This window comes from Lutra lutra, chromosome 4, assembly GCF_902655055.1.
Source record: "Lutra lutra chromosome 4, mLutLut1.2, whole genome shotgun sequence".
NCBI lineage: Eukaryota > Metazoa > Chordata > Mammalia > Carnivora > Mustelidae > Lutra > Lutra lutra.
In genome coordinates, this window is record NC_062281.1 from 11,554,224 (window position 1) to 11,577,212 (window position 22,989).

General features: G+C 46.2%; 1 protein-coding gene across 5 annotated transcripts in view; it reads left to right on the top strand.

The window, feature by feature from the left end:
• ASAP1 (ArfGAP with SH3 domain, ankyrin repeat and PH domain 1) overlaps nt 1-22,989 on the top strand; it is a 354,464-nt gene that overhangs the window by 289,976 nt on the left and 41,499 nt on the right. For all 5 annotated transcript variants that reach the window (XM_047728535.1, XM_047728532.1, XM_047728536.1 and 2 more), the window contains 5 exons: nt 7,692-7,779; nt 9,728-9,776; nt 15,726-15,889; nt 17,470-17,603; nt 18,967-19,058. In XM_047728535.1, coding sequence (XP_047584491.1) covers nt 7,692-7,779; nt 9,728-9,776; nt 15,726-15,889; nt 17,470-17,603; nt 18,967-19,058 — 527 coding nt within the window. The remainder of the gene's footprint in view (nt 1-7,691; nt 7,780-9,727; nt 9,777-15,725; nt 15,890-17,469; nt 17,604-18,966; nt 19,059-22,989) is intronic.

A 22,989-nucleotide genomic window follows, 5' to 3' on the forward strand; every position in this document is an offset into this window, starting at 1 on the left:
GTACTTCTGGAGACAATCTGATCTGGCTTTGGGTCTTGGCCCAGATGTCTGCTAACAGCCACAAGTGATAGCTTCAGCCTCCTGAGTTTGAGTCTTCTCATCACAAAGAAGGAAAATGATGCTGCTTTGCTGTGATAGTGAACAGTGTCTGCTGGCAGGGAGTACAGGCTCTGGAGTTCAACTTCTTGGGTTCAAATCTGGCTCCAGCACCTGGTGGTTAGGGGACTTCCAAGTTTTTGCCCCTTTAAATGGAGGTAACAGCAGCTACCTTGGAAGGGGGTCATTCTCTGTGCTTCCCGTGTGATTGGAATTCCAGCAGAGAAGTGAGTGGGGTACAGTCTCATCGATTCACGGTCCGCAGATTCAGACAGTGAGCCCCTTTGGTTGCAGTGTATGCGACTGGTTCTTAAAAGGTAAAAGGACTAAAGAAAGTTCTGGTCTTAACAAATTTGAAGGTATAAAAGGGCCTATGGTCCGAAATTAGTCAGTTACATGTTACTCCCCACCCCGCCCTCCCCAAGATAAGAAACAAGGAAGTCCTTACAAACGTTTTACCATCCCCTCACATTCTGTTAGCCATGACCTTAAGGCAAAGCTACTTCACCTTTCTGTGCCTTGGTTTAGCCATCTGTCTAGTGGGGGTGCTAGTAAGTGGTACTTACTTTAGGGTGGTTGTGCAGATTAAAGATGTAAATATATGTAAAAACACTTGAAACAGTACCTGGCATGAGTTCTGCGTAGTTGTCAAGACGCTGATACTGCCGTCATTTTAATTGCCAGCCGTTTGTATGCGGGGCAGTAGAGATCTGTTCTAAATGTTTGCCTCAGCTCCTCACTGCCTGTTGTGTTGTTTTTTTTTTTATAAAAAGTAGTGGGAATACTTTTTTAAAAATATAGCTTATATTTTAAAATATAAAAATATAGCTTAACAGATATTTTTTCACCAAGTCACTGTATTTTGTAGAATTATTTTTAAAGGTTTTTGGTTTACGAGCTCTGGTTGGTTAGCAAGGCATGGATTACAGTGGTTACTATGGCTGCATAGGAAATAAGAGCTGCAAAGTTCTTGTGCTTGCCCATGGGGCGCCTGGGTGGCTCAGTCGGTTGAACATCCAGCTTGATTTCAGCTCAGGTCGTGATCTCGGGGTTGTGAGGTGGAGCCTCAAGTCAGGTTCCATGCTTAGTGGGGAGTGTGTTTGAGATTCTCCCTCTCCCTCCGCCCTTCCCCCCCATAATTAATAAAATCTTTGAAAACTAATAAAAATATAAAAAAATTAAAGTTTTATGCTGGCCCAAACTCTGTATCTGGCAATTAGGAGACACTTGTAGAAATTAGTATATGGAGTAATGTCTAGAAGGTTCATCAGTTGTAGTAACAACATCAGCCCCACTTCCTACCAGAAACCCTGCTAAACTCTTTTTTTTTTTTTTTCCTATTTACATTGTAGCACATACTCTCTGAAGTGATGAGTTCCTTATGCTTTTCCTTACAGATTTTCAAGGATATCTGTATATCCCATGGGGGGGCCTGGGTGGTTCAGCTGGCTAAGCAGTTAAGCTTCTGCCTTTGGCTCAGGTCATGAATCTAGAGATCGAGCCCCACATTGGGCTCCCTGCTCAGTGGGGAGTCTGCTTCTTCCTCTCCTTCTCTCCCTCTCCCTGCCTGTTCTCTCTCTCAAATAAATAAATAAAATCTTTGGGGAGGAAAAAAAGAATACTTCATATTCAGATATATCTTTCTCACACATACGTTCCACCAACTGGAAATGAGTACTGTGGGGTAAATGGTTGGGAGGGTTAAGGGATTCCATAGTCATGCACACTCTAGAATGAATTACTTCAGTAATTACTAGTTAAATGATTACTTCCTCCCCTAAACTCTCTGAAGGACCGCTAAAGAAGAGGAGAGCTTTCATTATAGCCACAAGAGTAATTCTGGAATGTGGAGCACGTCCAGAATGGGTGGGATTTCTCAGTAGAAGTATTAAGTGATTTGGAGGGAAATAAGAGCTAACTGGCCATTCCAGGGTAGGAAGAACAAAAAAAAGGAAAAGCAGGAAAGATGTTTTTACTTGCTATGCAAATGTCCCAAGGGCTTGCCTTGGCAAAGGAACAGTTTGATAAATTGGAAAAGCTCTGGGAAGGAATTTGTTCACATCTCAGCTTTGCTTTTTACTTTGTGTAAAACACTGGTCAATTTACTCCCGCCCTCCTGACCCTCGGTTTCCTCATCCATGAAGTAGGTACACACCAGTACCCAGCTATTGGGGTTATTGCAAGATTACATAATAAAATTTACTAAAGTACCTAGCAATTTATGAGGTACCCAAATAAACCAAAATACTTTCCAAAAAGCGGTAGTTTTAATGTACTAAAATTGTAGAGATAAGATCTCTCTGCGGTAGTAGGTATTCAGTATGTACCTAACATCTAGCCAGAGGGTGATTGTGGTTATCAACTGCATGCCAATAGAGGTGTCCCTGTAGGGCAGAGTAGGTGTCCAAATAAATACTTACTGAACAAAAGTTTGAAATGACTGTAATGATCAGAACAGCCCTGCTACCAAGTATTAGCATAGAAAGTGAAGGGAATTTATTATTTTTACTTCTTTCCACACAGTGGCCTCAGCCAGGCGGGGTCAGGCTTATCCCCCAAGTAATTAATGATGTTCACTTCTTGTTTGTGAAGCAGAGCAATTCAATAGGAGGATAGAGGGAAATAATTTCATTCCTGGATACTAATTCCAGTAGCAGCTGTTTCCTGCTAACAGGGAAATATGCCTGCGCTAACGGCTTCACACTTCCAGCAAAAACATTTCACCGTGGTACACACTAAGCTGTTTGAGGACAAATGTGTGGTGTTTGTTTTCTTCCCGGAGACACAGAGACGTTAATGAGAGTTGACTCATTCCATTTCTACATGCATTTCTCCTTCCATGTCTGATGATTTTCCTGGCTGAACAGCATTTTCTATTTTGAGTGGCAGGCAGAGCATTATGTCAGAGGGATAATATCTTCATCACTTCTCCTCATGGAACGTGTCCAGAGCTTCCCTAGTAAGAACATTTTCCAAAAATGAAAAACTCGAGGGTGATCTTGCCGTGTGTGTGCGCGCGTGTGTAAAATGAACACATCTGTGTTTGTTGTTAATCGGGGGGAGCAGTCTGCAATACAACATACACAACTTGAACCAACCTATGATTTTTTAAAACAGACATCTCCCCACCCTTCTCTCTCTCTCTCTCTCTCTCTCTCTCTCTCTCTCTCTCTCACACACACACACACACATACACACCGATCTTTTTTAACAGTGGTGTCTGGGTATAAAAGTGAGATTAACAGGTAGTGTTCAGTTTCTTCTTTGGGGGACACAGCCAAAGAAGAAAGTTAGTATCGTTCTTGTAATGAAGAGTGAAATCTGTAAGAGGACAAGCCTCAGAGTTTCAGGGAACAGAGCCGTAAAATCTTCAGTTTTGAAGCCTGTCAGACCTGTGTTTGAATAGAAGCACCTGCCGCTGTTGGAAGACCCTCAGGTGCAGTGCAGCCTCCCTTCCGCTCACCATCCAGATGCCTGGACTGAGTGGTGCACACACTGTAGAGAGGTCACTTTGGGAATCATTGATTAAAAGTCTCACATTTTGGGCAGTTACTTGAGTCCCCAGCCCCCCGTACCATGGCTATAGCTTTGATTCAGGCCCCCATCATTGCCCACCAGTCTTGCAGTCTCAGTCGCCTCCCCCAGACACGCCCCTGAATGCACGTATAGGAGTTCGCTGCTCGGATGGACCCTTGACTAGACTGCCTGAGCCACTGGGGCGGGGATGTGAGCTCCTGAGCACGACAGGCAGTTCCCCCTCCACACACACAACTTCCCCATGGGCATCACTGCTGCCCTGCTCTCCTCTTACCCCCCTGGGGCCTGCACCTGCTCCTCCTTCCCACCCCTCTGCCTTGTTCAGACCCCGCATCCACGCATCCACGCCCTCGCCAGAGCTGAGGCTGCCTCTGTGGGGCACACCCCAGTCAGCAGCGCACATTCTAGGTCCCCGCCTCCGTCTGTTTCCCATAGCTGCTTGAGGGCACCGAGTGCTTTCCGTATGTGCTCGGAATGTCGCAGAGGCTTACTGTTGAGCCAAATAAATAAGCAAAAAAGTATTTCAAATGGGCTTCTAAAATTTCTCATCAGTTATAGAAGTAACTGGGGGGAGATCAAATGACCTGAGAAGACATGAAAGAATAAATGAATCTTGTGCACCCCGGCTCTCTGTTTCTAACCCTTACCCTTCTCAGAAGCAGATGTTCTGTCCTGTGCTAGGGCTTCCAGCGGCTTCCTGATCCGCGCCACATGGTGCAAGTAGGAGGAGGACTCGGGCTTTGGTCCCCTCAGACCTGGGTTCCGCTCCAGGCTCTGTCATCTTCTTACTGGGAGATTTTAGGAAAATTAGCAAATCTCTCTGTGCCTCTCCATCATCTCACTTAGGATAAGAAACGAAAGTGACTTCCCTCACAGGCGCTGGTACATCAGGTGGTGTATGTACGGCAACTGAAATGCTTTCATTCATTTCATAAAACACTTATATTGAGTGCCTGCTGTAAAGCAGGCCCATTTTAGTGTACAGAAAAGTGTGTCCCCTTAGCGTGAAGAAAGAGAAGGAGATAAGAGCCAGGAAGACAGTAGAGCGGGTGTAAAGGGGATGGGAAGTCGCTGGAGGGTGGTTAGGCCAGGAAGGTGGTCTCTGAGGAGGTGCTGATTTTGAGAGACCTGAAGGGAAGGAGGCGGAAGAGAACTGCATCTGTAGGGTTTAGGGATGGGAGGTGTGAACCATGGTAGGGAGGCCTGGGCTTGTCACCTCCCAGCAGAGGGAGCTGCAGGCCTGGTGGCAGGAGCTGGTCCGAAGGAGCCTGGAAGCAGTATTTGGGGTCGTGGTACAGACCCAGGTTTTTATCCTGAGCCTGGGAGGAATCATCAACAGTAAGGACTCAATAAATCCATGCTTTCTTTGTTTTTTTCTTTCCTGTCCTTAAATAATATGAAAGCATTTCCTCAGCTGTACACAGTGATGTAGCCCAGGGCAAGTCACTCAGTCTTTGATTTTAGTCTGCCCAAATGCCAGAAGATTATACCTTCTTTAATCAATATACCTATAAATTAGTACTAAATGTTGAGAAACTGGTTTGAAATTTTGGGGAGTTATACAAACCCGGGATTCTAGTAAATACTTTGGTGATTCCTGAGCCTTCTGGGGCCTTGGTCCGAGGACTTCGGTTGAGCGTACCACCCTTCCTGGCGTTTGTGGGCTCAGTACTGGCTACGTTGGTGGCTTCAACAGTCAAAAATTGTGTTTTCTGCTCCTTAAATTCACACGTGGGGTGATAGGTCATTTGTCAGGTGTCTCATTGGCATTTGGGGGAGGAACACTGTATGCAGGCAAGATGTCCTGTGTCACACACAGTGTGTGTTAATGGGGCAAATGTCAGGCCAGTAGTATTGGCAAAACTCCAAGGGAATAAATATTGTGTGTCATCATGATAGGAGGAGTTATGGGCCAGCTGTTTAGAATCCTTCCCATCAGAAGCTTTCTGGTAATGTATACTCTGAGGTAGTCCATGCTTAGGAAAGAGATGAATGATGGTCTTTAACTTTTCTGAATACGGTTAATATTAACTTTTTTCTTTCTGAAAATGTTGTGTTTGTTCCTTGATTGTATTTGTTGGTGAGGTTGTTCAGAAACACTGGAGTAACATGGATTTGGGGACAAAAAAATCATCCAGTTAATCCTCTGCTACATTAATCGTGAACGGTGCCTAAAAAATTCTTAAGTTTTTCCAAGAGATTCCTGGACTTAGGGTAAGAAACCTGAAACCTCTTATTATGCGGAATCATCTGAAGCAGGCAAGGGAAGTTCTTCCTTCTGTCTGGCTCAGATATTCTACGATTTGGGCGCATTTCTTCTTCATTTGTACAAATGAAAAACAGCTGTCCTGCCTTCCCCATAACCACCTTTCATGTTCTCGAGGATGGTTATTAAATCACTCCCTAGCTTTCTTTCCTCAGAACTAAATAGTGCCTTCAGCCGGTCTTCAAAGTGCCCATTTTCCACTCCTTTAATCATCTCCTGATCTTTCCTAAACTTTTCTCTGTCCTTTAAATGTGGATGCCAAATTGGAACACAGCATTCTGGGGAGAGTCTCATGGTGACCTGGGATCTCTAGCTGTGGTGATTGTCATTCTTATGGAAACGCAGCCATCTCACCAGCATCCAGAAGGATGAGGTGTAAGACAGTTCCCTTTCCAGAGGGGCAGGGGGGCACCTCCTTGTGGCTGCAGCTGCAGGTTTCGGAGCCTGACGCCCGTAGCAAACCAAACTCCAGGTCTACTCTGAGAAAAATCTTGCAAGGCCTGCAAACTCCCACCTCCTCCCCGCTTCTGGGCTTGCCAGCCAGTTGTGTAACACAGGACCCCGCTCCCAGGAGCTCGTTCCTCTTAGAACTGTCCCGCGAGGGACTTCATGGCCAGTGTCCATGCCCGAGTCAAACGTCCTTGCCGTAAACATGAAGTCCCTTGGCGTCTCTCACTTCCTACCCCCCTCCCCCACAGCTTGCTCTGGAACGGATTCAGGACAAGGAGCATTGTTTTCTGGATCTAATCTCATTGAAATCACAAAGGAGGGTAGGATCTCAAAAACAGTTTAGGGAGTGGAGGAAGGTAAACAATTTAATTGCCTGATGTCCAGTTGTGGAGAATGAGAGGTGCAGTGCGTCCTTGAAATTGTCTTGATCATGTGCCATCTCTGTTGACCTTTTACTCCCTCTTCTCCCTCTGTTTTCCCTCAGAGCACAAGTGCTTTGGGTATAAATGGTCATGGCATGGGGATTTTCAGAATCGCACCTGTCTGTTGAGGCAGGAGTACAGGATTGGGAAATTACATGGCTTCCTTCAGCAGGCTTTTGTTCAAGTGAAGCCCAGCCTGGGCACACAGAGATGTCACTCCTCGGTCAGCTCCTGCACGAAACAGGCATGCTGGCATCAGCCGTTGACCAGCCTGTGACCTTGGACGAATACAGGCAGGCCACAAGAAAGAGTCTGACCAGAGTGATTCTATGGCAAGACTCCACGTAGGAAAGCCTAAAATAGCATGACTGTCTAAATCCTGTAGGATCTGAATGAATTATATGTGTAACTGAGAGATTTGCTGATAAATGATATGAAATCCTTATTGTATTTTTCCTCTCTCCCGATTTTGGGGCTCATTAAGTAATGTCTCATTAAGCAGCGTCTCACTGATCAATTATCTTCGTACGTTTGAGCAAAGAACTAAATTTTGCATTACAACCAAAATCTGTGGAACCTGAGACATCACATTTGGGCGAGTGATTACTGGGGTCATTTTGAGTCGGCTGTATTTCACAGTACGGCGCAGAACCGAGAGCATCAGCTGTCCGTGCTTGGGGCTGTGAAGTGGAGAGCTGCGTTTCCATTGCACACGCCCACTCTGCAGGGCCGGTGAGGTGGACTATCTTGGTTCCATTCTGATTGATCACACAGGCTTATGCACAGTTAAAAAGCATGTGTAAGAACGAGCTGCAGATTCTCCTAGGGTAGATGAGACTCCCTCACAGGAACCGCGTGAGACTGACCCTGCAGGTGAGGGGACAGTGCGCTGGGTGTAACTCCCTCACTTTCTCTTCTAGTCTAACAGGCAGCCCGCCAAGTTGAACCTTCTCACCTGCCAGGTGAAACCCAATGCCGAGGACAAGAAGTCTTTTGACCTGATATCACGTGAGTCCTCTTTCTCTCTCGGTCGGTTGCTGTGGCTTCCGATCCTTCGCATCTCCCTCTCTGGGCGCGCAAACAGCAGCTGGCCCAGGCCGGGCCCCTGGCGCACATCTCTTCATTTACAGTGAGCCCACCTGCAGGAGAAAGGCAGGACAGGAGCCCACCTGCAGGGGGAAGTCAGATCCGACCCACAGTAGAATCGAATTGAGATGCATACATTAAACTAGACCAGTTCGTGACTAGGAGCCCACAGCTTTATCTTCTTGGAGAGATTTTTGTACATGTATCCCTATTTCTCTCTTAGATTTCTCTTAGATCTGCTGAATCACAGTCTTTGCTGTGAAGCCCAAACATTTTTAAGAAGCCCCAGGTGATTCTGCTGTGTACCTGAGGTTAAGAACCTCTGGCATAGACTTGAGAGTGCAGGTGTGTCAGTGTAACCATACAGGAGTGGTAACTGTGGCCGGAGTTGTGGCCTTACAAAACAGGGCTCTTAAAAATCATCTTACTTCCAGGTAGAACTGCCCTCCCACTTCACAAATGGAAGATACACATCCCATCACTCTCTTAATCCATGGGTCCTTGTGTGCTTTTCTCTTGTGAAGAAAGATTGCTTTCTTCTAGACTGACTGCTGTGCTTACACTGGGCACTTCAAGAAAGAGGATGGTAGTGCCCCTGAAGTGGCTCACCTGTATTCTGAAATCCTGCACATTAACCTGCAGTATCCCTCCTTTCTAGAGCTCCGTGGGGATGTCCGACAGCCTAAGTGCATGATCTCTGTGCAGAACACAGATGTACTCTCCTGCCCTGTGCAGTCCTTCTGATGTAGTTGGATGAATGGAAGTCCCAAAACAGTTTCACCCAAAGGACTGAATCTTAGTGAGACCTTTTGGATGGAGTCCAACCTGGATTAGGCAGCATCTATTAAAGTTCAGAGTCCCCATGATTTTTATGACCAAGAAATTTCCCAGGTTACTGATGAAATGTTGGAGTTGTGACTCCAAAAAGCTGAAACTCCTGGAAGAGAGAGCGCAGAGGTTATTGATAACAGTCACCAGTCATTGAGCATCTAATATGTCTTAGGTGCTTTATATACATTATGGCCATTCCTCACAAAAGCCCTATCAGTTTCCTATTTTGTGGAAGAGAAAACTGAGGCTCAGAGACATGTAGTGACTTACCCACGGTCACACAGCAGTAAACCAACGACTGGATCCAACCAAGTTTCTTGGGCTCTACTATGTATGGCCGGTTCTTGGACAGACACATTCATGAGGGTAAGAGCATCTGACCTGGAGTAGTTGTGTAGTGAGTGACTGATTAGTTTGACCAGAATATGTCGAAACATTCTAGCAAATCCTAAAGTTTAAGAAAGAGCCTCCCTTAGTTACAGCTGCCCCAACTCTCCACATCAGGCTGTTCCCTCCTGACCTGGGCAGCACCTTGAAGGTGAACCTTGAGCAGGGTGGAAGCCCTTCCTCCCTGAAGCCTGATTGAGCCACAGAGCAGCCTGGGGCAGCATATACCTGCTTGGCGGAGCTGCTCTGTGAGCTACGGATTATTTCAGAAAAGTAATTTTTTTAAAGGAAACCCAGTAAAAGGCACACTGAAAATGAAACAAATAATATACCAAACGCAGCTGGCAGTCTCCAGTTGGTAGAGACATCCACTTTGATCCCATAGGCTCTATCTCCCTTTCCGTCTTGTTTTCAGGAGAAGTGCCAAATGTTTGGTATTTGCCGTTATTTTACTGTACTTCTCTTGCACTTCAGAAAAGCAATATTGACAAAGTGAACTGTGTGACTGCTAAGTCAAACTGGTATAAAAACCAGATAATATTAAAATCTTCCTTTTACTGTGTTTTTTTTCCCAGAAACTTTCATAGCTTACATTATAGCTGAAGGTATTCTGCTTTCTAAAGTTCCCCTTATTTTCCTTTTTGTATTTTAGATAACAGGACGTACCACTTCCAGGCAGAAGACGAGCAGGATTATGTAGCGTAAGTAGTTTGTGATCTAATGGCACAGTGTCCGGCACTGAAAAGGCACTCTGTCGTATAGCATACCTTTGTTCCTGAGAACCTGTCCTGCGGGTTCTGGGTTCTGCGTGCTTCTGTCTCACTGCTGCACCTTCACATGTTGCTCCTCTCTCTGTCCGGCGCTTGGTAAACTCTGATACCTCCTTCAAAGTTCAGCTCAGGCCTCACCGTTCAGGGGCTCTAATGCTTCCTCTCACCCCCAGGCCTCCTCCCACTCCCTAATGATCCCCCAGTTCGGGCTGAGCCCTCTTAAGCCTGAGAGCTCTTGAGGGCAGGGACTGTGCCCACACTTTTAATCACGTCACCTGATCTTAGGAGGGGCTCGCCTGGTGCTGAACCCGTCTGCCTGGATGCTTGGCGGCTTTTAACTGCGAGGGGAGAGGAGAGGCTGGCCCTAAAGAACAGTAGATCAGGTGCCTCCGTGGGTGTGTGGGGCTCAGGAGCCCAGAGTAGGAGGGGAGAACTGGCTTTGGTGTCACACACTCCTGGGGGGGACGCCTACCTCCCCTGACCAGGCACGCGACCTCAGGCGGCTCCCCACCCCCTTTCTTCATATTACCCCAGTCCTGGGCTGTCTTCATCGCCTCTTCCTTCCTGTAGCCTGCCAGGCAGTGTCGACCATTACATCCTCAGCTGTCTGTGGAGGAGGATGTTTGTGTTAAAGCTGGCAGTTTAACCTTTTTGTAGCATTCACATTTGCAAATCCCTGTCCCGTTGGTGACACACAGCAAAAGTTATTTTCTTTCCTTACTGAATTCTGCCCCCCCTTTCACCTTACACGCACCTCTTTTCTCTCTCTCTCTCTCTCTCTCTCCTCCTCCTCTGGAGAATTCCACTCTTCCCCATTTCAGGAGAAATGATAAAGGGTCAAAAAGAGAATAAAGAAAGGGTCGAAAAGATGCACAGCTGGGAGACACAGCAAAAAGAGTGGAGGGGGTTGCTGAGAGAGAAGGTGAGAGAGGTGAAGGAAAAGGAGAAGAGTCTTTGACCCATTCATTCATCTGAAGGTTTAGTGAACACCAGTTCCAGGCTGAGAACTGTGCGAAGCATGGAGAATACAAGGCTAAGTTAGATGGAGCCCCTACCCTGAAGAAACTCTGTCTGTGCTAGAGGAGAAGACGGGGGTGGAGTGTAGGGGCAGAGGAGGCGGTGTGCTGTGGGAGCACATGTGGGAGCACCATGCATCCACATGCCTGGTTCTTGGGAGTGGTACTCAGGGATGACTTCCAAGGGAAAGGGAAGTGGCCCAAGGCGGCTCAGGAAGGTGCGGGAAGGTTATAAATACTCTGTACTCTGGTTGCAGGTCCCACTGGCCTAGAAGCAGCAGGGAGGACTAGAAGGGAAGCAGCTGATGGCTCGATGTCACTGATCTGGGGTTGGCCAACTGGGGAGTGGCTTGAAAAGAGAGAGCAGAAGAGAAGTCAGGAGGACTGGCCTTCCATCCTCAGACTCAGGGTAGTATTTAGTGAGCTCATATGATGCTTCATGCGCATCAGACCTTGTGAATCCTCACAACCCCAGAAAGCAGAGGCTCTTATCCCTAGTTCAGAAATGAGGGCACTGAGAGGCAGTGGGCCACGGTCACAGTCCCAGGAGCCTCAGGGTCTTGCAGTCGAGTTGGGGAAGGAGGTTCTCAGGGTACAGTGGGTGTCTTATTGCCCACAGTGTAGGTGCTGGCTGTGAGCCCGCAGGGGCCCATTATCATGTCAGTCACAGAGTTGGCTTACTTGTGCCAGTTCTGCTGATGATTAAACAGACTAAGTGAGGTTAAGGGGCTTCTTTTGACCTCAACACAAAATCGTAGATGTGTGGTTGGAATAGTGGCCCTAATGCTCACGTGGTTACGCCGCTTCCAATTCATCACACCGATGCCATAAAGTGTTCAGCTGCGTGATGAGAGTCCACCAGTTGCAGGACCGGAACTCGGAGGGGACGGTTGAAGGGTCCAGACCATTACGTTTGCCTTGACTTGTTTCACATCACTTGGTTTACTTTTAGGAACTTCAGGCCCTCCTTTGTAAGACATGGGAACAGCAGTGGGCCCTTGATTTAGGCCCCTTCTGGAAGGTAGCCTGGAAAGGTGATGCGAGCAGACAAGCATCCCTGGGGGCGATGGGGCTTACTGGGTGCTGCTAGAGAAGGCCCAGCAGGCAGTCACGTATGTGGGCATGTGTGGTCTCCGGACATGTGTCCCATCAAGAATCTCCTGGTCAGAATTCCAGAATCACCTTGGAATATTGCTTCCCCTTGTATTTCACTCTTTCCTCCCTTTTTTTTTTTTCTTTTCCCTTCCCTAAACCCCTACATGGGAGAACAGGTAAGAGATCTGTGTGAGGCAGGGAATGCGTCCACTTCTTTTTTGCTCATATCTCAAACCCAAGTTGTTAGTATTGTATTTACCCTGACTCACAGAACTCAGTCCCAGTTTGGTTGAAGAGGGATAGGCTTCTTGCCTGTGGACATAGCACCCTTTAGTAAAGGGCTTGCTTGGCCCAGCCAGCAACTGCAACACACCTGCACTTGGCCTTCTCTGGGGCTGGTGGTGGCAACAAGGGGCTTCATTTTGAGTGATATCGGAGGGAATGGCGTTCTGCAGAGAAAACACACACACACACACACACACACACATACACCACCCCTCACCCCAGACGAGGCTTTGGTTCCTCACTGATTTCTGGGCTACGCAGAGAACATAAAGTTTCTTTCTCCTATGAAGGTGTCCGGTAGAATTAAATGTAGAAGACACTCTATAGGAGGAGGCGGGTCCCAGACAATGGGCAGCTGCGTGTCTTGTTAGTAACAAGGAGACTATAGGGGCGCCTGGTGGCTCGATTAAGTGGCTACCTTCAGTTCAGGTCGTGCTTCCAGAATCCTGGGATCGATACCGCATCGGGCTCCCTGCTTAGCAAAGAGCCTGCTTCTCTCTCTCCCTCTGCCTGCTGCTCTGCTGACTTACGCACTCTCTCTGTCAAATAAATAAATAAGATCTTAAAAAAAAAAAAAAAAGAAAAAGAAGAAGGAGATTATAGGCCTTGCTTGCAGGGCTTTGGGACTGAAGATAAAGTGTATAAAGTTCCTAGTCCAGTGCCAATGTTACTAATCCTGTAAACTCACAGAAACTTTAGAGTCTTAAAATACAATGGTGATTTTTTTCTTTCTTATACTTTGTGGTATGCCTGTTACTTTAAAATAATTTAAAAGTATATTTTTTAATTGTCAGAAGTAGTTGCTTTGGTTCTTGATCTTTGAAATAGACAGTCCATTGCACCAAATTTGAATTATCCCTGCAGAAACTTAGTTGCCCTTAAAATATGTACTTTATAATTATCAGTACCAAGTCCTTATTTCTTTGTTTGTCCTGATCTCTTGAGTGAGGTGGTAGATTTGGCTAATAAAGGAACCCCAGAAAGGGATGTGGGGAGGGGGGTGTCAGCAGCATGTCTCCGTCCAGTGTGACACCCGTCCTGCTAGAGGACCTCAGGAGTCACAAACCTCTCTAGGCTTATGCTTTTTCATCTGTAAGGACTGTCAGCCCCAATTCAGAGGTTTGCTGGAGGATTATATCTCAAAAATTATAAGGGGGGGCCCACCTGGCTGGCACAGTTGGTTAAGTATCTAACTCTTGATTTTGACTCAGGCATAATCCCAGGGTCGTGAGATTGAGCCCCAAGTCAGGCCCTGTGCTGGGCCCGTAGCCTGCTTGGGAGTCTCTCTCTTTTTCTCCCTCTGAGACCCCCACCCTAACTCTACCACTCATGCTATTGCTCGTGAAAAAAAAAAATTAAGTCCTTGGCATGCAGTAGATGCTGGTATATTAGATAGCCAGAATATCATAATGCTTAAGAAAACAAAGCAGAGACTCTGCACACAGAGTGAAAACTCCAGTAACACAATGCCACTGATTAAATACACTGTTGAGCCCAGTGTTTTTAAATTATTTTTAAGAAACCAATTTCTGGTATTTAACTTGAGACTAAATGATAGAAAAAATATTCTCTAATTTAGAAGGTATTAAATCACACACACACACACACACACACACACACACACACACACGCCACGCCACCCCATTCCTCGGCTGTTGGTTTTACGGTGTTGCGTTCTAGGCAGCGCAGTGGAATGCTGAGCTGTGTTGAGTGCATTTACAACACGCACGAGCTTTGCGCCTCCTGCCTTCACAGGCGTGCCTTGCAGTTCATGTACCCCAGGTAATTTGGTTTGGTTGGTAATTCTCATTGCTGGGACTCTTATTCTAAACCTTTTGTGGAGAGCCCTTTGTGTCGTATCTGTGTCATCCTACAAGACACACAGAAAACCGAGACTCTGTTCTGAACCTCTGTGCTCTCGGTGGGGGCAGTTACTAGCTGTCTGCACGGTAGGCGAGAACAGACTGTGGTTTGGAAATGTTTTTCATTTTCTTCTTTAAAAAAGAAACTGGAGTGCTGGGGTGGCTCAGTCAGAGAAGTGTCTGCCTTCAGCTCAGGTCATGATTGCAGGGTCCTGGGATCGAGTCCCACATCGGGCTCCCTGCTCCATGGGGAGCCTGCTTCTCCCTCGCCCTCTGCCTGCCACTTCCCTGCTTGTGCTCTTGCTCACTCTTTCTCTCTGTCAAATAAATAAAGTTTTTTTTTTATTAACGTTTTTTTTTTTCTCATTCATGAAAGTAATACAGGCCCATTATAGGTTTGGAAAATTATAGAAAGGCAGAGTCAAGCAATCCATCTATCCATTATTCCTACAGAAAATTACTCAGAAAAAGCCAGTATTAACATTTTGGTGAATTTCCTTCTAGACTTTTTCTTCCCCAAACAGAAGTACCTAAAACCCTATATATCTCTAAATTTGGGATTATACCACATAAACAGTTTTTTCTTGTTTATATCACAAAACATTATATTGTGAGCATTTCCCCAGTGTCATCCAAAACTCAGCTGAAAACTTTGTCAACTATACTTCAATTCTAAAAGATCAATCTAGAAAAATTGGTTGAAAATTTAAATTTTAATACCTGATTAACTATTCCACTCTCTGGTTATTTCCTGCTTCATTAATGAATCCTTGTGTGTATTTAGGTGGTTTTATGCTGCAGTGGTGGCAGACGGTTGTTTTGTTCAGTTCATACTGTGATCATGCTGCGCATGTGATTTCATAGTCTGTACTTTTTTTTTTTAAGATTTTATTTATTTATTTGACAGACATGGAGAGAGAGGGAACAAAAGCGGGGGAGTGGGAGAGGGAGAAGCAGGCTTCCCACTGAGTTAGGGAGCCTGATACGGACTCAGTCCCAGGACTCCGAGATCATGACCTGAGCCGAAGGCAGACGCTTAGCAGCTGAGCCACCCAGGCGCCCCACAGTCTGTACTTTCTATTTCAGATTATTAACATCGGCATGTTTGTTACTGTACCTTTGCCACAAGCATAAATTCTCGAAGCTGCTCATGAAATAAATACTCCTTCATTTTCACTTCCAAGCCCACCTCCCCCACACAGTGGACTGCCAGAGAACAGATGCCTTCTGCTAAACTCTTACTTGCCTTCTGTCCATTTTTCACCAGTTCGTTCGCATCCTTTCATTGGGTTGGTCCCGCAGCAAGTCCTCTCCATTCTGACGTTTGCTCTCTTCCATCCAAATGGACGTTCACGCACCTTGTCACCCCTGCAGGCCCTCAGTGATGTGGACTTCATCTCTCCTCTGTCCCTCTCCCAGCTCTCATTTTCTCCAACATGTTACTTTGCATTCTTTTAACTTTCTCTTTGGATTTAATGTCTTTCATTTTTTTCCTCACTTTATTGCTAGGCAGGATGGGGGGGGTCTTTCTTGGAAGTTCTTAACAAAAACAGCATTTTTTTGCAGTGGAAGGAGAAAGCAGTGGCCTTGCTTTTACATCTTCCTCTTGTTTTTAACAACAGATGGATATCCGTATTGACAAATAGCAAAGAAGAGGCCCTCACCATGGCCTTCCGTGGAGAGCAGAGCACAGGGGAGAACAGTCTGGAAGACTTGACGAAAGCCATCATTGAGGATGTCCAGCGGCTCCCTGGGAACGATGTCTGCTGCGATTGTGGCTCATCAGGTATTTGCCCCCACACAGGAGCTGGCTTCTTCCACAGCCTTTCTCCTCCCACAGAGTAAACACGAGCTGTGCATTTAAATCCTTATCTCCGTATGGACATAGACACATACTCACCACTGCTTCCAACTTGAACGGTCCCACCCCTGAGCTGCTTTTACACGTGCTGTTCGCTCAGCCTGGAAAACTCCCACCTGCTCTCCTCAAGTGCCCCACATGGCCACCGGCCCAAATGCTGCTAGTTCAGTGAGCACCAGGGGCATACGGAGAGAGCCCTGGATGCAGAGTCCATCGTCCTGGTTTTGAATCACCAGCCTGCCGCTCACGGCCTGGACGACCTCATGCCAAGTCCCTTTACCAGTCTCATCTTCTGTTTCCGGGGCTAAAATGGGATAATAGACCTCTGCTATTAATGAGGACTCAGTGAAATGCTATATCTGAAATCGTCTCAACCCATTGTATTTTACTTTCCTTCCTTTCTGCTCAGTGAAAATTGCCCCCCAGCCTCTGTGTCACATAGGTGTCACCTTCCCCCAAACTTCTGTTTTCAGGTAGCGTCTGTATTACGTAGGTATGGACAGTAAGTAACGTGTGTTCAGTGCTTACATTGTAATATGGACTCTGCTAGTTGTTTTAGCTTTTCTTACTGAATCCTCGCAGATGCTCTGTGAGCAAGCTACTAATATCCTTAACATTTTACAGATGAGAAAACTAGGGGACTCTGAGAAGTTAAGTGAGTTCCCAGAGTCATACATCTAGGAGGGATCAGAGCATGGATGCAAACCTGTGGTTCTTAAGCATCATGATATCCTTCCTAATTGTTTTCCTTGTGGAAATGGACTTCTCCATACCCCATGCCTTGAGCAACTCAGAGACAGGCCTCCCAGTTTCTGCCGTGCTCGTGTCCCTGTGAGATAGTGACTCACACACCACATAGGATGTGGCAGAGGAGTCAGAACTCCTCGGGTACTGATCCCTCCAAAAGAAGCTTGCCACAGGGAGTGAACCCTGAAGGTTTTGGTGACAGGGGAATACTCATTCCCCCGTTGTGGAGTCCAAATAGTTTAGGTCTGTGAAAGAAGCCTTTGACGTTCAGTATTTACAGCTGTCTCATTACCAGAAGGTGCTTGTGGAGAAGCCGTGACCAGGATGGTGGGTCAGTGCGGGTTGTAACTGGGAGGTTAATGGCAGCTTATGAACCGTGTCCCCTGAGCCGCACATCAGTTTGTCACTGCTGAGGATGATAACGGGCTGAGGGAGTATTTCTCACAAGGATGTTTCATGGACCCTCACAGGAAAAGTCATCACATTTTCACAAAAATAAAGAACTTAATTTTGTTTTTATTCAGTACTGAAAGAAAATTTTTTTAAATTTCTTTTAGCACCCATATTGCCCTCTGAGAAGCTGGTAAGCTTCATATGCGCCCCTAGGCTGAGCTGCAAGCTTCCATGTCTAACATTTAAATCTTCCCCTTTTAATTCTTAACAAGTTTTGCTACTCTTGTTTTAGCTTCCTTTATAGTTAGCACACTAAAATTAGGGGGTGTTTGTTTCATTGTCTTCAAAATCTTCTTTCCACACAGAACCCACCTGGCTTTCAACCAACTTGGGTATTTTGACCTGTATAGAATGTTCTGGCATCCATAGGGAAATGGGGGTTCACATTTCTCGCATTCAGTCTTTGGAACTAGACAAATTAGGAACTTCTGAACTCTTGGTGAGTAGTGACCTGTACTCGGAAATGTATATTGTCATAGATATATGTAATACGTGGCTTTGGAGTGTCCTGTTTGTGCTGAGTACAAAGAATTACAGTTCCTGAATTTTGTGAATTTGCATGAATATTTAAAATGTAAATTTTGTGGTATGTAATGTTGACTATTTCTATTTCCTTTCTAAAGAACTGGTGAGTCATATATTTCTATAATTAGTTCACCTAAACTGGCTTTTCTTCTGGGATGGGATTTTCAGAGCCGCCTTCTTCTTTCAGAATTAGTTTTTGTGTGATTCACTGAAGAGCAGTGAAGGGAATTAGGTATTAAACTCATGTGATCACTTTACTTAGTGGCCTGTGTTACTAAAAATAGCTACTAAAGAGTCTGTCTCTGTTTTCACTGTTTGTAAGTTTGTAGAAGCCCCCATGATTCGAGAGTGGTCTGTTAGGTACCGCCTTAAAGCCCATCACTCTTTAACCCATAACTTCTTCTAAGCAATGATGGTCTATGTTTGCGTGAGCCCCTGATTTTAGGAAGTAGGAAATTCAGGAAGTATCATACTAATGCTTAACTCCCTGATTCATATCAGGATTAGAGGAAGAAAAGGCTCTGAGCTTACAGCGGACACATTCTTCTTGAGTGTGGAAGTGGAGCCACGCCCTCTCCTTGACTTAAGCTAATGACACCCAGTTGACAACTAGAAACGGGGAGAGCAAATCCTGAACACTTGCCGGGTGATAAACCCAAGATTTCCCTGCAGAGACCTGATAGCGTGAATATTTCCTAAGCCTTGCATTGCTCCCCAAATGATCTGAGTGACCAGAGGCCCTTCAGGACAAATTTTCCTGGAAGGGTCTTGAACCCAAAAGCAGAATGCTTCCTGTAGCATTTTTACGTGTATCCCAGATACAAAGGAATCCCACCTCCTTCTCTGCTCAGTCTAAAAATGAGATATGATAGAGATTGAAAAACAGTTGTTGCCTTTAAGCATTTAACCTGGATTCACGTGTGTAACCTGCTGTCTCATCTCAGGGTATGTGGGGGGAGGGCATATCCTATGCTATTCTAGCATTTATTACATGTTATTTGTTAAAATGATTGGTTTTTCTGATCAGAGCCCCCCCCCCCGAGTCTGTTGCTTCTGCAGGAAGGAATGTGGTTTACCCCTTTATTGCCAGCACCCTGAAGTTCGTGCCTGGCACATAGTAGGTGCTCGGTGAATATTTGCTGACCAGATGTATGGATGGTTTATATCCTGAGTCAAATGAGGGAGAGATACATATTCCGAAATCTCAAAAGCAGGTAATAGGAAACTTTTAAACTCATAGTAAAGAGTGGCTGTATTGTGTTTTGTTTATGTTACAGCTGGCCAAGAATGTAGGAAACAATAGTTTTAATGATATTATGGAAGCAAATTTACCCAGCCCCTCAACAAAACCCACCCCTTCAAGTGATATGTAAGTACTTCTCATATACTGAATTCTTGACCATTCTGTAATTGTTTTTTTGTCCGCACAGTGTCTTAATGGTTATGGTATTTTTTTCCCAGAGGAAACCCCAATAGGAGGAAAACACAGAGCAAAGAAAAGTATTTTGGAATGCACTTCTGGAGTGCACAAATTACGCTCACTGACATGGTTCCCTAGGTAGTTGCTGCTCTCTATGGATGTGGTTCTCTCTAAGTCATGCCGTATTGTGATAAACAGGACACAGACAGAAGCGATGGCCCGTTCCAGTTAGATGGGGAAAGTCCAGACTCTTACCAGTGAGGCTGTAGGGAGCAGTCTATCCCAGGTGTTGCTGGGGGGTGTGCTAGTGGCCCCTTGCCCAGGAGGAGCAAAATACCCATATTTATCACAGTCATTGATGTATTTACTTTCTGACTTTGCTGAGCCACTTCTGGGAATTGACTCCTGATCTGTAATAGGAAAGGATGAGGAACAAAACGAACATGTATCTGTAGGTCTCTGATAAATTAGTTTACGGTACAGCCACACAGCAGAACGCGGTACAGATGTAAAAAGAATAAGGAGGCTGCTTACATCCGGGTGGGACGATCTCCATTAGGAATTACCATTAGGTAGAAAAGCAAGGTGTGGAGCCCTGCACCTCATATCCTGCCTTCAGGTCAGAAGGGTGGGTCAGAACCACATCAAAGTGCATTATTTGTGGGTGCCTGGGTGGCTCAGTGGGTTGGGCCGCTGCCTTCGGCTCGGGTCATGATCTCAGGGTCCTGGGATCGAGTCCCGCATCGGGCTCTCTGCTCAGCCAGGAGCCTGCTTCCCTCTCTCTCTCTCTCTCTCTCTCTCTCTCTCTGTCTGCCTCTCTGCCTACTTGTGATCTCTGTCAAATAAATAAATAAAATATTTAAAAAAAAAAAAGAAAAAAAAAGTGCATTATTTGTGTTTGCATGAAGAAACACGGACACAGGAGACTAAGAAAAGTGCAAGAGACCTTCTCAGTAAACAGTTTTTGGTATCATTTTTATTTTGGAGTCCTGTGAATCTAAACCTATTTAAAAATTTTTCACATTGAATTTACACTTAAAATTTTTAAATACTGTGCATGAATAGGGAGACAGCTCCTATTAATTCCAGCTCGATGGAGCAGGGGCGCTTCTGGGACATAGACACCCACCTGAATGTCCACCAAGCCCCTCCTTGGTCGTTCCTCGGGCACCACATCTGCCGAGCACTGAAACTGTTACGAGCCACATTGAAGAAATGTGGTGTTTTCACTCTGAAATCATGAGATACTGTCTCCCAGCAGGCCTCTCCGCAGTGGTCTTCCCTTGAATTCCGCAAATGCGTGCTGTCTACTCACTGCTTGCTTCGTGGTCGGTCACGTGCTGGGGGAACTAGCTGTAGCTCTGTCCTTGTGGTGCCTGCTATCTGGAGAGGACGGTGGCTGCAAACCAAGAAGTTAGTCCATTCCTGATGCACAGCTGTGAAAGGGTCACCGAAGAAAAGTCAGGGAGGCTGGATGCATATTTAATATCCTAACCTAACCTCAGGGCGTCGGGCTTAACAACAGTATTTAAGCTCTGTTCTGGCGCAGAAACTCCTTGGATTCCTTTCACGCTCATGAGCACAAATTACACTGAGAAGTAAGGCTTTTTAGAAGTGAACGTGATAACAGAACAGCCACACAGAGACACGATCTGAAGGCACGCCGCAGACCCGGTGGCCGTAAGCGTGCAGATACCCAGCGCAGTCACGCCCCCGCCAGCAGTCTTACGTATTTGTGGGCCCACACCTCAGAGGCATCATTTTAGGACAAACGTCATCACAGCAAGGATTTGTATTTCCTCTTGCTCACAAGCGAGGTGGCCCGCTCTTGCCCGTCTGTTTTGCGACCTCACATGGTCGTCTGGCCTCTGTCAGGCCTTCCCTTCAAAATGCTTGTGATTCTGCAGAATCTCTAATGGAGTGATTAAGGTTCCAAACTACTGGAGCCCAGATCCTGGCTCTGTCAATTCTGAACCGTGATCTGGGGCAAGTGACCCCACCTATCTGTGGCAACTTCCTAGGGTGTGGTAAGAACGGAAGGGGTTAAGTTAAAAGTGTTTCGAGCAGGTCCCAGCCTAGAGTGAGAACCACGTAAGGATTCACCATGACTGTCTCCACCACCAAGACCACAGTCTTCATCACCGTCCTCTTATTTGGCCAGCAACCTTGAGGAACAAAGCAGGTCCCCTATGACACACAGTTCACTCACTCACTATTACTAAGCAACTTCTGTGTTCCTAGCACACATTAAGTGCCGATGATGCAGTAGTGAACATGACAGCTCCTGTCCTGCATTCTGACTGTGGAGAGGAGGACATGGAGAATGGTAATGGACACTCTGAAGAAAACCCAACAGGATAAGGGGGTGAAGCTTAGAAGGCATTGTCCTCGGGATGGTCAGGGAATATCTCTGAGGACTTGACATTGGATGAAGATCTAGAGATACGAAGGACACGCATGGGGTGTAGGGTGAAGGGAGCGGGCCTGGCAGGGGGAACAGTAGTTGTGAGCACATTCACACAGTAACAAGAAGGTAGGTGTGGCTGGAGGGGACTGAGGACAGTGGTAGCCAATGCCACGCAAAATGGAGGTGGGACCCGGTCTCAGAGGGCCTTGTAAGTCATGAATGTTTGGGGATTTTATTCTCTGTGTGATTAGAAGGCTTTAAACAGAGGGAGTGACCAGAATGCTGCTAAACACCTTACAATGCATAGGACAGCACCGTGACAGAGAATCATCCAGCCATAGTGTCATTAGGGCTGAGGATGAGAAAGCCAGCAGTGGCTGTACGTGAAGGGCAGGTGGACGAGGGGTGGAAACAGAAACCAAGGCGAAACTTGCACCAGGCCCACTGAGAGCCAGAGATGATGTGAACTAAGAGTAGCAGGGAAGGGGTGGAAAGTAGTTGAATTCTCCATATGTTTTGAAGAGAGAGCCAACAGGATTTGCTAATCACTTCAAACACAGAACATTTAATTAAATTGTCTAAATGACACCTAAGGTTTGGGCCTGAGCATCTAGGTAAATAGGTAGTACCAGTATCTGCACCAGGGTGAGTGGGAAGGACCAGGTGTAGTGGGGACACAGGGCGAGCCTTTGTCAGCCATCGGGTAGAGCTGTGGTGTCAAATTTCAGACAAGTCTGTTTCCCACCTCCCTGCCGCCCTGCCCTGTATCAGAAAGTCCTCTGTGCCTGGACTGCAGCGGAGTGCCCAGAAAGAGTTAAACATCACACGTATGAAGAGAGCAGGGACTTCCTGCAGCTGCAGAAGTAGAGACCCAGGGCTGGAGGTGCTCGTCGAAGTGTTCTGGGGCATCCCCCAGGTACTCCCATGATACCTGAATGTCCTTAGCATCATTTCTGCCAAATTATTTTGCAACATCTGCATGACACTTCAGTGCCAGGAAGCCTCCACAGACACCGTTGTCTCAGATTTACCTCCCATAGCTTCCTGCTGTTGATCCTCACTCTGCCATCTTGGATGATACTAGAAAGGAAGCTTATGTATGAACCCATAGCCATGTGTCATTCGTTCATACCTACTCTTGCTTCCCTGGAAGGCAGAGGACTGGTACAATTACTAATATTTCACAGATGAGGAAACAGGCATGGCTTTACCCAAAGTCATATGGATAGCATCTGAAATCGGAATTGAATCAAGCCATTTCATTCTTAAATCCAATACTCTGTCCATCACACAGTGGCTGCCTTTCAAACTTTTTAAAGTTGTGTGCAGTGGGAGACCAGAAGCCGGGCTTAGGCCAGTCTCTCAGGTGTTTGGAAGTCCTCCAACTCGTCATGCCATGGCCATCTTAAAAGGACTTTGACCTAAGTGTAAAGGACACCCATGAAAATAAGATCTCGGTCACTGAGCAGAATC